The sequence below is a fragment of the Amia ocellicauda genome, chromosome 5 (assembly GCF_036373705.1).
Source record: "Amia ocellicauda isolate fAmiCal2 chromosome 5, fAmiCal2.hap1, whole genome shotgun sequence".
Classification (NCBI taxonomy): domain Eukaryota; kingdom Metazoa; phylum Chordata; class Actinopteri; order Amiiformes; family Amiidae; genus Amia; species Amia ocellicauda.
Window position 1 is genome coordinate 6,391,619 of NC_089854.1, and position 13,686 is coordinate 6,405,304.

Genomic DNA, 13,686 nt, shown 5'->3' on the forward strand with positions numbered 1-13,686 from the left:
TATCAATATCCTGTTCCACACTGCTGTGAGCAAAATGGTGTGAGCTCATGAAAACAAACTCCGCTTCGGCTCCAGCAATATAGGAGCAGCATAGCAGATAGGGCAGGCTTTCAAACCTCTAGGCCCACATGCTGCTGTACTGCTCTGAACTCTTCTGCTTTCTGTTACTACCTTCAATGGGTTCTCTTCTTCCTGCAGCCAACCCTTCTATTTATTTTGCAGGGTGTGTGTGTGGGAATCTTAAACTGTTTTGGCTCCTTCGTCACGGTGGTGTCCTAACAAAGGCTGTCGGATTTGATTTGTCCATCCGGGGCCAGTTTGGAATTTGACACGAACGCAAAGCTGTCCTCCACATCAGGCCCTCACTGCTCTTCTTTGGACTGGAGGTGCCACACCACTGTGGTTTGTGGCTCAGGATGCACAGACAGGTTTTTGATCAATGATGCTCCTATCGCTGGTTGTTTCTTGGCATTATGTTCTTGATTCTTGAGCTGTACTGTTGCACCCAGGCGAGTCACTTTTTTTGTATTGTCTCTGATAAATTTAATGATAAAATGCTACGCAACTAAAACCACAGAGGTTCACCACTTGCAGCACTGTGGGCAGATTGTTTTCCTAATGGCTATGTCATACGGCATTAAATGTGCATACTTGATCACAACGTTTCAAGACAAACGCACAAATATGCCACAGCTGTTAAAGAGGAATTTATTGGAGCAGGCCCAAGCCAAGAGCAGCTTTAAACGTTAAAACTGGGGAGTAGAAATCTCTGAACCCGTCTGAGGCATTGCATAATCAAGCATGATCTAAAAAAATGGTTTTATGGTTGTGCCTGGAACACATTATTCTTCCTGCCTGGTGTTCTAGGGAAGACTGACGTCACAAGGTCAGGGTAACGCCTCCCGCTTCGTCGAGCCGCTTCCCTTGGAGGTCTGGGTGGGAGAGACTGAATGGATTTGCTGAGAAGTGGCTCGGTTTGCACTCGGCACGGAGGACAGCCAGGTGTAACGAACTCCTCTCCCCCCTGGCGTCCTCACCTGTCTTGTTTTGGCCTGCTGCTGCCTGCCTGCCTGCCTCCTCATTATCCTCTGCGTTTCCCATCATTGTTCACGGCGAGCTCTGCGCTTCCTGAACGGTCATCCCCAGAGGGTGACCCTTCCAGCACGTCTCGATTTTTGCTTTCAAAACTGCAAGGCACAACTTTTGTGTTTTTTTTTTTTTTTTTTTTTTTTCCCCCCTATTTGTTTCTCTCAGTTGTGTAATGTAACTGTCGAGTAATGTAATATCACACACTAATACTGCACATTCAGCAGTTAACAACAGTCAGGCCTGGAGCATCTTGGGAGAGGGGAGGAATCTTAATTTTTAATAAAGTTGCGAGAGGCTCAAAGATATTTTGTTCTTAAATGTGTGCATTTCTAACTGCAAGAAATTGTTATTGTAGCCTCTGGCCTTTGCTTTGTGGTGGGGGGCAGGAAATGTACTGAAATGTAGATTGTCGGTTTAGAAGTTCACTCTGAGTGCTGAAATACTGATCTTAAAAGGTGTGAAAATGATCCTTTCATGTCAGCATTATTTGAGAGGATCTGAAAACCAGAGACCTGTGACTTGATTTCTCTCCATAATTTCATACCCTAAAATGTGTATAAATGAACATGTATGTGGTGGAAAATGTGCGCTAACCACAGTGCCCAGCTTTAGAGACTGGGGCTGAAGTCTGAATAGCTCCGCGTCCGAATAACCTGATGTATGTTTCTACCTTGCCACCTTTTGACCCTTTGAAATCAAGAAATTCCACTCGTCTTCTCGTTGGGCCTACTTTTGTGCTTTTTCAGTTATAAAATGCTCATTTATATGCCGCTCCTATAAAGGATATTTTGGAGTTAATAAAATACTTATGCAGTATAATGTCAAATATTATTGAAACAATTTTAATGTGCTGTATTTTGGGGTGAAATGTATTTGTATTCAGATTTTGCTAGAAGTTTTGGCTTCTGTTCTCTGAAGGAGGGGGTTTATTGAGCACAATGTCCAGAGTTGTCTATTCAACACATTGGAGGACATTGATACACTGGTTTTGATATTATAGCTTGATTTTTGGAGATGGATCTTTGAAATAAATGTTCCTCTTCTTCTTGGAGGTTATGGACACATTTTCTCCAAGTTTAAGCCTCCTACAGTTTGCAAATACAGTCCAGCACAAAGCCTGTTTGAATTATATTTAATTCCATACGATATATTATGCTTCATAAAGTTTGAAATGGTTTTAGAACTTTGCCAAGTCAATATTACTTTACCACGTTCCTCCTAGCAGCCAAACTTATTGTGGTCTGTAGATGTAATTGCAGCATTGAATATTTTCTCATTTTTTGCACAAGAGCTTAGCGTAGTGTGTAGTGACAGGATAGACTCTTCTGACACTCGACAATAGGAAAGCCCTGACTCGGTTCTCTAGCATTTTTTCAGATTACAGGAATGTTCAATACGTGTTGGATTGTTCTTGTATCTCCATCTCTGTGCTCGGCCCTCAGTGGCTCACCCTCTCACCTTCTCTCTCCACAGGTCCTGTCAGCAGCATCATGGTGAATAAGTACGGCAGCCGAGCGGTCATGATAGCGGGGGGCTGCCTGTCGGGCTGCGGGCTGGTGGCTGCCTCCTTCTGCAACACCGTGGAGGGGCTGTACTTCTGCGTGGGAGTGGTGGGAGGTGGGTGTCCGAGACTCGTGTCGGAGCTTAAATCGCAGGGTTGTGTGGCAGACTGGGAACGCCTGGATGGAGAGAGAACTGTTTAAATTCTAGTTTAATTTGAAGGCTAACTCCTTGCAAAGTTGTAGACTTTTTCGTGAATAGCAATTTGAAGAACAACAGTGTGGCAGTGCCTCGGCTGTGCCCTGGGATTAGGGGTTTTATTTTTTTGTTTGTTCTCCCATCTTCTCTGACTTTTGAATTTACTAAACTTGTGTAGATCTGTATATCTGTCTATTACATCATAGTCTGAATCCTAAAAAAAAAAAAAAAAAAAAAAACGGACGGTGGCAGCACTCTGTCCCTTTGATAATGGGGTAACGAAGGGCTCGGGTAAATGCAAGGGACCCTTCAGAAGAAATCCCCCCTCTGTGAAATCCATGGAATAATTGTAGTAATTCATAAACGTGTGCTTATTGTCTCTCGTGGGTGCATTTCAGGTCTGGGCCTGGCGTTCAACCTCAACCCAGCCCTCACCATGATTGGCAAGTACTTCTACAAGAGGCGCCCCATCGCCAATGGCATCGCCATGGCTGGCAGTCCCGTTTTCCTGTCCACCCTGGCGCCGCTCAACAGCTGGTTCTTTGACCACTTTGGCTGGCGGGGCAGCTTCCTCATCCTGGGGGGCCTGCTGCTGAACTGCTGCGTGGCAGGGTCTCTCATGCGGCCCATCGGCCCCAAGCCGGCACCCAAGGCCGCCCTGCGGGACTCTGGAAAGGCGGCCGACGCTGGGCCCGAAGCAGACCCCCTGGCCGGCCAACCCAAAGTGAAGAGGACCCTCTGGCAGAAGATCAATGGCGTCATCGACCTCAGCCTCTTCTCCCACCGGGGCTTCTTGCTCTACCTCCTGGGCAATGTCATCATGTTCTTCGGCCTCTTCTCCCCACTGGTCTTCCTCAGCAACTACGCCAAGAGCAAGGACATCCCCAAGGACAAGGCCGCCTTCTTGCTCTCCATCCTAGCCTTTGTGGACATGGTGGCCCGGCCTTCCATGGGGCTGGTGGCCAATACCAAGTGGGTCAGGCCCCGCATCCAGTACTTCTTCGCAGCCTCAGTCTTGTACAACGCAGTGTGCCACCTGCTGGCCCCGCAGTCTGAGGACTACACGGGCTTCATCATCTACGCCATCTTCTTTGGCTTCGCCTTCGGCTGGCTGAGCTCGGTCCTGTTCGAGACTCTTATGGACCTGGTCGGCGCACAGCGGTTCTCCAGTGCCGTGGGCTTGGTCACCATCGTGGAGTGTGGCCCTGTGCTCCTGGGACCCCCTCTGCTCGGTGGGTGAAGTTTCCTTTGTCTTGTCTTTTTTTGCGCAATAGTCTTTTTTTTTTTTTTTTTCTCCTACTAACATTTGTTCTCCTTGGTCCTCACAGGCAAGCTGAACGATGTCTACGGTGACTACAAGTACACCTACTATGGCTGCGGCATCGTCATGGTCATCGGCAGCATCTTCCTGTTCGTAGGCATGGGGATCAACTACAGGCTGCTGGACCGGGAGCGCAAGGCCGAGGAGATCAGAGAGAGGCAGGAGAACAAGGAGGAGGAGACGAACCTGGACAATGCCATCAAGGAGAAGGAGGCCAGCAACGACGTGAATTCCACGAGAGCCAGCACGGAGCTGAAAACCTCAGAGGACAGCGTTTAGGACCTTTTGGCGTCCTCTAGTCCGTCCGGGTAGAACATGTGCATCTAGTGCCTTTTCATATGGAAGGAGAAAAAATTACTCTTTGGGTCAGACGGCAGCGTTTTTGTCATGGAACTGCTGCTCTCCACAACTCCTACATCACTTCCCTCCCCACCCCCTGAAACACCCCCAGCCTCCCTGTGCGTCTGAGAAATTAGTTCTCAATGTGCTGATGCTGAGTTGAACCAGCTCTGTGGGTGTAAAAAGTAATTTAAAATCACAAAAATCTTGATGGACGCATTCCATGTAATATAAAAGTGTTGAGATATTGAGATCAAAGGAAACCACAATCCCTGTGACCTTCGTTAAGATCACGTTTCAGCGAGGGTGGTTTAATTCTTTCAGACGCAGGTGTTCAAGCGCAGGTGGTAGGCCGGTAGTTGTAGTGCAATGTTTTTTTGTTTTTTTTTACCTAACTTAACTTGTATATTGATCCATCTTAGTCTGTGCAGTGTTGCAAAGAGCTAAACGCGTAGATTTTGATTTTCTGGACAACCCATTTGATCCCATTCTTTCAGCAATTGCAACAAGGGCTATTTCATTCTGATTGTATTCTGTATAGTAAACCTACAGGTGTGTGTGAAATCCAGGTTAGATTCATTTCACTTCCAGATTCCTTCCCTGGCTTTTCTTCCAGAAAAAGTTATTGATCAACATTCACTTTTCTCTCTACCCGTGTGACTCCAGACTACACGGATTCCTCACCACACATTCTCTCTCTGATCTCAGGCTTCAATGCAGTTAAGGCATAACCATTTTCAGTCTTTGTAGTATTGTAATACTAATACTTTATATACATTTTTTCGTATATAGGTTTGTGTTCTAATCGATATAATTGCATAAGTTAGACTAGTCCTTAAAAGAGCAACACCAAGTGCAGTTTTAAGTGTTTATCTGTGTCCAAATGACTCTCTTCACCCATCCCTTGGAACAGGTTTAAATCAGAGAACTGACAATTCCAACTCTGGGTGCACAAACCAACAATAACCCACTGATTTACACTAAAGCTTCAGTTGTGGCAGTGAATTTTTTTTGGCATGCTTACAAAATGTTCAATGTTAATGTTGCGTAACGGGAACAAAATGCACCAGCAGACCAGGATATGTAAACAAATGCAGAAGCGCCGACATTAATCACACTTAAACATGGCAAATTCCTTACTGGTTTCCCAAGCACAGTTCTGGGAGTCGGATTGCTGACTTTTTTTGGACTTGCTCGACGATCCACCCATCATGCCATGACACCTACGCATGGTACGCACTAAAGACCTGGACGGGCATTATAGAAGTAACAAATTAAATAAGTGACATGTATATTGGTCCTGTGCCAACCTTTTGGAACAAGGACTTGTTTTAAGTGGTTTACACTATCTGTCAGTTGCACGGTCTGGTAGTCTCTCTGATAAACCATGATGCAGGGTTGGTGGGGGATCTCTATATTCTTAAATTCAAAACTTGCTGCAGCTTTTAATGTGTGTGTTCCAGTATGTATTGTATAAGAAATGTGCCAATTTAACTGCCTGATTTTTCTCCCAAGGGTATAAGGAACTAATTTGCACTGTAGTGAGAGTAGTACCAAATTACATTTACATCCATTGTCCTTCTCGCTGGAAACGGACGATGTCTGTCTAGCCTGTTTAAACCGGAGACCAGCTCACTTATTTTAGCAACGTCCCCTTTTATGATGCGTCTGATCTTGTTTTTGTTTTTTGTAAAGGTCAATTGGCTACCTGGAAATGGTATGAACCCATGAATACAATGGAAACTGATTAGGAAGTGTTTTATATCCCATGTTGCAGAAATGGCAAAATATGGTTTTCCATGTAAGCATAATCACAGATTTAGAAATCGTATCTTCAGAGCTAACATTAAACACAATCCTGCTCCGAGTATTCGGTTATGAAAGGTAGGAGCACATAATGCGCACACAATGGAAACTAATGTCGGTAATATTAGGATCTCGCCCGTTTGTTTTGGATAGCCATTTGACCTCGAAGCCTTTCTGATGTATTCTGCAACAACTGACTGAAGTGCTCTGGGAGAGAGGGAAGGAAACGCGCAGAAGTTTCAGCCTTCAGTGAGTCCTGTTCAAAACCTGATGATGTCCTTTCAAGGGAGTTCCTTGCACATTTTTAGAATTTTATATTTTTGTTTTGGATTGTGCAAAGGGGGTTTGTATGTTGCTTATCGAATTTCAATGTTTTAAAATGGCCTGGTTCTTTGAAAAGAGTGATCTTTTTGGCATCAACTGATAAGTGGAGGTTGTGGTTATTTGTGTTTGTTCATTCTTTTGTACTCCACAAATATGGGCATGACTTGAGATTTCAGGTGACCTCCATAATATTGCAGAGGCTACAGATCACTAGTGTTTTCACACAAACTTCCATGACAACCTACATCAATGTAACAGATTTTAGTTTTTATTGCCGTTAAGGTGCCAATTCAGTTTATGTACAGTAGATTTTTTTTTTTAAGGTTCTATTTAAATGTTATTTTAGTATTGTTGCCTTTTTGTTTCATAGTACTTTCCAAGACTTGTTTTTAACTAGTTTGAGACTGAAATGTGTGAAAAAAAAAATTAAATGGTGACCTTAAAAGGAAAAGATGCAATATAGCTAGGTTTTTAAAAATTATGTACAGATAGTTTCTCCTACATTGTTTGTATGGCCCATTCATTTTTAAATGAAAGATGCAGTATGAGAAACTGGAACTGGTGAGGTCTCAACACCCCCAGCCTTTTCTCTGAAATGCAAAGAAACTGAACTAAGGAAAGACTGTACTGGGATATGGTGGCAAATGCCCCCCATTTGGACCTGTTGTTGGCACTCTGAGCTCTTTGTGTTCCTGTTAGGTGTGTCGGCAAACTATTGATTTCCTGTAGTGCTCTCAATGATCTATAGACGTTACTGTGGTATCATGAGGCACATGGTATTGACCATGAAAGGTTTTATTTTGTTGTCATTCTTTCTTTTTTAACAAATAAAAAAATAAAATTAGTTTCGTCTTGTTTCTAATTAAAATGCTTTCACTTGTTTTGATTTGTTTTCCATATACAGCCCTATCGGCACACAACACACCAGTTAGGGGCAATTCAATTAAACTAGGGGAATTTAAGGAGGGCAGAAGGATCATGAATGCAGTGGAAGTAAACTAGGGCTAGGCTACGATTACTCTAGTCTGCCCTTCAGGGTCGGGGGGCGGGATGCCTCATCCTCCCCTCAGAAGAGGGCTAATGCTATGAGAGAAACTGTGCTCAGTTACTGATGGTGAGATGCAGCAGATGACAATACACTCTGCATAGCTCGTCTATGGCACGCCTTGTGTTGTGATAACTGAATAAGACCGCCTTAATTTCTCTTGCATAAACTGGAAGATTGTTACACTATATATATATGCTCTGCAACCTGTAGTTTTCTTGTGTATTCTTAGGATCACCAGATATCATTTTTCCTACCAAAGAGAGAGGATTACTGTAATGCCAATCTAACCTTAATTTATCAATTGTGCCACTAGTGTCATGTAATTAAACTTTGAATTCAGCAAAACATATACATGTATAAGTATATATTAATATATCAGTAATATTTTATTACACATTTATTTATATATATATATATATAATTACACACACACCTACCTTGGGAATATATAAGTAATAAAATACTTAAAACTTCGATATCAGAATGGGCAGCATTTCCAACGGAACCAAGGTTTTAAAGTCTGGGAACCATGGGGGAATATGGCTTTTCGCACCGTCTCCAGCCAATGAGCGAACAGCTTCAGTTCCTTCCACCAATCAGCGATCCCTTCCGCCACACCCGGAAGTCAAGCGGATTCCTGTGTCGCCGTGTTTACATTGTGCGAGTTATGGCTCTTTATTGCGCCGAATATAATATTAGTCTTCAGAGTTTTTTTCGGTGAAGACGGTACGTGCTTTACATTATATCAGCCCCGCGTCAGAAAGTAAATACAATGTCAACTGTCTTCCTCCAGGTTATTGCCTCAGATTGAAAGTTTTTTTGAAATAGATCTGCATGTGTCGTTCTGTTCAATTAAAACAATGTGAGATTTTGAATACACTATTATTCATTCGCGGTTACTCATAATGGCGGTCACATATATAAGCTCTACTTAAAAAATAAAATGAAAAAACGTAACGCGTCTCTGAAGATCACAATGTGATCGTATCGTAATGCGCTTCCATTGACTGCGCACGTTGCATTAAGGGACTGTATAACATGCTGTGCTAAATCTAGATTTTTTATTGCATAGGCACTGGCAGGATGCCGTATCTGGGCTCCGAGGAGACGGTGAAGGAGCTGAAAAGGGCTCTGTCCAACCCCAACGTGCAGGCGGACCGGCTCCGCTACAGGACCGTCGTGCTCAGGGTGATCCGGTAAGACAGGCCTGGGCTGGCGGGTCTCTCTGCTCTCATCCTTGAACACGTTTATAATAATGTGGAAGCAGGCTACTCTCACTTTCAGACTTAAAATTGAATTTAACTCGGGGGATGTTACTTTCACAGTTGTAGTATCAAGTGGTTGATCTCTGCAGTTTACAGGTTTCTTGTCAGGGTTGGGGGATGAAAGACAACGTAGAAAGAAAAACTTGAAAAGTGTCTACCTTCCACATTTGATTAAAACAATGAGAAAGAACTGAATCCGTCTTTCAAGCTGGTTTAAAGTGTTCAGATAGCCAACGATAGGGTGCCCAGAATATCTCAGCATCTGCCCGTCAGTGCCCTCTTGCCCTCATCCACACTTGAATTGAATGCACCTATACACGTGTGTTTGGCTTCAAGTGGAGTCTTTCACAAGTTCAAACCGAGCGCTGTCCTCGCTGAACCCCTCGGGTCCAGGCGTCTCTGCCGGACCGTTCAGACACCTCTTGTTCCCCGCAGGTGCATGACCCAGGGCCTGGACGTGTCGCCGCTGTTCATGGAGATGGTGAAGGCCAGCGCCACGGTGGATGTGGTCCAGAAGAAGCTGGTCTACCTCTACATGTGCACGTACGCCGCCCTGAAGCCCGACCTGGCTCTGCTGGCCATTAACACGCTGAGGAAGGACTGTGCCGACCCGAACCCCATGGTGCGGGGCCTGGCGCTGCGAAACATGTGCAACCTCAGGTCAGGCCCTGCTGTGTACTACTGTAATATTAGTATTGTTCAATGTCATCCTTTGGATTTGGTTATAGTTTTAATCAAAGCCGCGATGTGTGTGTAAATATGATCGGACGGTTCGTGCTTCATCTCCTGGTACCTCTGGTGCCTCTCTGTTGTTTTTCAGAATGCCCGGCATCACGGAGTACACCCAGCAGCCCGTCCTGTCAGGGCTGAGGGACAAGGCGTCCTACGTGAGACGAGTGGCGGTGCTGGGCTGTGCCAAGATGCAAAACCTGCAGCCGGATGCAGAGATCGGTAAAGGACAGATAGATGAGAACAGAGGCGAAGAGAAGTGGTTTGTTTACTTGCTGTTGATCTGAATCAACAGACAGTGAACTTCAGTTTGTTAAGTTGGGACATGTGTTGTGAACGTTCACCTCTTTTTTTCAGTCCCTTAATGCTCCTGCTTTTAATTTTCATGCCAGTCTTCAGCTCCTCGCTTTATTATTTTGAATGATAACCTAATCTTCTGTGGCTAAGAGAGTGATTAGGTGTTCCCTGAGTGTGCTAAAGCCTTTGAGACCTGACTGTATTATTGTGTGTTTTGGCTACAATCTGAGGCAGATGTTGTGTGTGTGGGAGCTCTGTGCTGAAACAGAACAAATGCGGTGGTGATTACGAAGCATAAACTGGCGGAAAATCCTGCGGTAAAGCCAGAACGTCCATAGTCCTGCAACTGCGGAATTCATCGTGCATTCGTTCACACTGGATGTAGCCTGAATTAGTTTCTCGTGTACATTCACAATCTCAGCCGGGTGGTGCTGGTAATTTGGGGGCGGTGTTCCTTACAATACAATTTTTGGATCAGAATTGTGTTTCTTTCACGTTTTTGTTTATTTTTGACCGTCTTTAATCTTTTCCAGTGTCACTGAGTAACAGAAAAAGAATGCAGTGGCAGACTTCAGTCAGGGAATAAGCAGGCATCTGCTGTTCGTATTAGTCAGTGATTGCCGTGGATTTCAATCAGTCGTGCCTGTACTGTTTCCTTTCTGGTGGCTTAGTGGTTAGAACGTTCGCTGCATCCTGCGGAGGTCACAGGTCGAATCCCAAGTTATGGAGTCAAAGCGAGAGCTTTCTGTGCAGTAGACCGCATTTTATTCCAGTCTGGGTATTTTGATGTGGATTAAATGTGAAATCCGTCTGGTGTCGCTCACTGTGCCGTGTCCCGTAGATGGCGCTGTGGTCAATGAGCTGTACGGGCTGCTGCGGGACCCCGACCCGGTGGTCATGGTGAATTGCCTCCGGGCTCTGGAGGAGATGCTGAAGGGGGAAGGTGGCGTCGTCATCAACAAGCCCATCGCCCACCACCTTCTCAACAGGTACTGCCCGAACACGCAGCACCGCTCCTGCAGAGAGAGGCACATTTGACCGTTAGAGATCTGACATGTGGTTTGGCGTCCGGGGCAGGATGAAGGACCTGGACACCTGGGGTCAGAGCGAGGTCCTCACCTTCCTGCTGCGCTACCGGCCGCGCAGCGAGGAGGAGCTCTTCGACGTCCTCAACCTGCTGGACGAGCTCCTGCGCAGCGGCCACAGCGGCGTCCTGGCGGCCGCGGTACGCCTCTTCCTGCAGCTGGCCGCCGCCCACCCCTCGGTGCAGTCCGATGCCCTGGAACGCGCGCTGGCCCCTCTGCTGGCCGCCTGCACTGCCCTGTCCCGGGAGCTGCGCTTTGCTGCCCTGTGCCATGTGCAGCAGGTCCTGCGCAGCCTGCCCGGCCTCTTCGGCGCCCACTACAAGAAGTTCTTCTGCAGCTACTCAGAGCCGCGGTACATCAAGTTCCGCAAGATGGAGATCCTGGTGGAGCTGGTGAACGACGAGAATGTGGCGCTGGTGCTGGATGAGCTGCAGGCCTACTGCACAGACGTGTCCCCCGAGCTGGCCCAGGCGGCCATCTTCGCCTTGGGTAACCCCACAGTCCTCTTCCTCCTCCTCTGAGCCCTTACATCACCAAGTGGTCACAATACATACATCTATTTGAAGCCTCTAAATCCATCTTCAGCGGGTGCCAGTGACAGCTGACCTGTAGTCTCTCTCCCCCAGGGCGCATCGGACGCACCTACAGTGAGAAGTGCCTGCGGCTCCTCACTGAGCTGCTGGGCCTGCGGCAGGAGCACATCACGTCAGGTGAGGAGATCCCAGACCTCGCTGAGGGGCACAAAGAGAGGCGTCGCATCTTGTAGCGTGGGGAGAGCCCAAACGTCCTGTGCTGGCTCCCCTCGCTGTGAGATCCTGTCTGAGTCGCATGTCTCCCTCCCCAGCTGTGGTCCAGATGTTCCGGGACCTGGTGTGGCTGTGTCCCCAGTGCACCGCGGCGGTGTGTGAGGCCCTCGCCGGCGTTGAGGAGCATGTCCAGGACAGCGAGGTAGGGCCCCAAAAACTCCCTGAGAACTGGTGGAAAGTAGCGATATTGTCTCACAGATTGGAAATGTAATGTGTCCATAGCCTTTGACATAATTTACTAATGATAGAGAGACTAATGATGAAGTCTCCTCTGCAGGGGAAGCAGGCTCTGATCTGGCTGCTGGGCGTCCATGGGGAGCACATCTCCAGCGCCCCCTACGTGTTGGAGGACTACATCGACAGCCTGAAAACCGAGCTGTCGTCCGCTGTCAAGCTGGAGCTGCTCACGGCCACGCTGCGCCTCTTCCTGTCCCGCCCCGCCGAGACGCAGGACATGCTGGGGCGGCTGCTGCACTACTGCATAGGTAGCCTGGCTGATTAAAACACGGGTTTGTCCGTTAGAGGGGAAGCTCGGTATATGATCGAGTAGTTTGGGTTGAGTTAATTGTTTATGTCTGCGGCAGAGGAGGAGAGCGACATGGCCGTGCGAGACCGCGCTCTGCTGTGCTACCGCCTGCTGCACTGTGGGGTGGAGGAGACCAGGCGGGTCCTGGGGGCCCCGACATCTGACCCCTCCCTGGGGGTAATCACCGGCAGGCCCGAGGAGCCGGTCAACAGCTGGGCCCCGGACTTCAACACCCTGGTGCCCATCTATGGCCGGGAGCGCTGGGCTGCCATCCTCGCCACTAGGGGCAGTCCCAAGCACATCCCCCGGGGCCCCGAGGAGGCCCCGCAAGCAGGTGGGTGACCGTGGAGGCTGAGTAATACAGACAGGGAAGAGAGGGCAAGTCTTGCTGGGCGCCAGGACAAAGAGGGACTGAGAAACCGGAGAGAAATGGGAGCTGAAGTGAAGTGGTGGAGCTGAAGGCAAGATTAGAGGTCTGGGAAGGAGGGATGAGGAGGTTAGAGGAATGTGAGCAGAGAATAAGAGGAGTCTCTGGAGCCCTGTATGCGTAGTACATTGTAAACTAGATGTAATCAATTGCATGTAAACGTCCCCACTCTGAGGCCGAGCTCTTCCTCTTGGCAGTGGTGGGGACCTGCAATGAGCCGGCAGCGTGCCCTGACGGCGGGGGAGGAGACTTCAGCCTCGCCGCGGGGCCAGCCTTGTCCCCAGAGCTCTTTGAGAAGCACTGGCTGAACCTGGAGCTGTCCTGTGCGGAGACCCTGGACTGGCCGGGACCCAGCCCCTCTCCAGAGGTCCTGCAGGCGGCCCTGCAGCTCGTCAAAATCCAGGCCCTGGCTTTCACTCGGCCCGGCGCCGACCCCTGGAAGGCCTACCTGTACAGCCGCAGCTCTGGCACTCTGGTCCTGGCCGAGCTGCTCCACGCGGCGGACCCGGACTCGAGCGGCCTGCTGGCCACCGTGAAACAGGACCCACGGGACGAGGAGGCCTTGACCGGGTTCATGTCGGTTCTGAAGACGGTGTTAAAAACGCTGATGAGGGACGGTGCATGACCTTTGAACTCTGAACGGAGTGCCTGCCCAAATAATCATTCGGTCCTGACTGTCTGTGTATTTATTCCTGATTAAATCTTTTTACATGGACACAGTTTAATGCTTTTCATTTTGTATCTCAGCTTCTGCCTGCATAGAGAGAGATAACATGGTCCTATCAGACGTGGATCGCTGTTATTAAATGGTTACTTGAGAATAGTAGACCGAAAACAAACAATAATGAAATATAGCGATGGGGATTCAATATTTATTTCACGTTTACCTTGAAACATGTCTGAAACAGTTGTGCGATCTGTCAGCT

At 47.6% G+C, this 13,686-nt stretch overlaps 2 protein-coding genes across 4 annotated transcripts in view; both read left to right on the top strand.

The window, feature by feature from the left end:
* The window catches only part of LOC136749291 (monocarboxylate transporter 1), a 29,394-nt gene extending 21,973 nt beyond the window's left edge, over nucleotides 1-7,421 (top strand). For all 3 annotated transcript variants that reach the window (XM_066703429.1, XM_066703431.1, XM_066703430.1), the window contains exons 3-5: nucleotides 2,563-2,706; nucleotides 3,186-4,019; nucleotides 4,116-7,421. In XM_066703429.1, coding sequence (XP_066559526.1) covers nucleotides 2,563-2,706; nucleotides 3,186-4,019; nucleotides 4,116-4,387 — 1,250 coding nt within the window. In that variant the 3' untranslated portion in view covers nucleotides 4,388-7,421. The remainder of the gene's footprint in view (nucleotides 1-2,562; nucleotides 2,707-3,185; nucleotides 4,020-4,115) is intronic.
* An 829-nt stretch (nucleotides 7,422-8,250) lies between these two features.
* Nucleotides 8,251-13,475, top strand: ap4b1 (adaptor related protein complex 4 subunit beta 1). The gene is made up of 11 exons (XM_066703433.1): nucleotides 8,251-8,351; nucleotides 8,698-8,821; nucleotides 9,326-9,550; nucleotides 9,711-9,841; nucleotides 10,758-10,905; nucleotides 10,994-11,490; nucleotides 11,628-11,711; nucleotides 11,846-11,949; nucleotides 12,085-12,292; nucleotides 12,392-12,667; nucleotides 12,958-13,475. The coding sequence occupies exons 2-11, from the start codon at nucleotides 8,709-8,711 to the stop codon at nucleotides 13,383-13,385; spliced, it is 2,214 nt and encodes a 737-aa protein (XP_066559530.1). The 5' UTR covers nucleotides 8,251-8,351; nucleotides 8,698-8,708; the 3' UTR covers nucleotides 13,386-13,475.
* The last annotated feature ends 211 nt before the right edge of the window (nucleotides 13,476-13,686 follow it).

Excerpts from the sequence above, each read along its gene's own strand:
- ap4b1 (XM_066703433.1), top strand. The coding sequence starts at position 8,709 with ATGCCGTATCTGGGCTCCGAGGAGACGGTGAAGGAGCTGAAAAGGGCT. Across the intron at positions 9,551-9,710 it reads CGAAACATGTGCAACCTCAG|AATGCCCGGCATCACGGAGT; the intron begins GTCAGGCCCTGC and ends GTTGTTTTTCAG. Across the intron at positions 12,293-12,391 it reads GCTGCTGCACTACTGCATAG|AGGAGGAGAGCGACATGGCC; the intron begins GTAGCCTGGCTG and ends TGTCTGCGGCAG.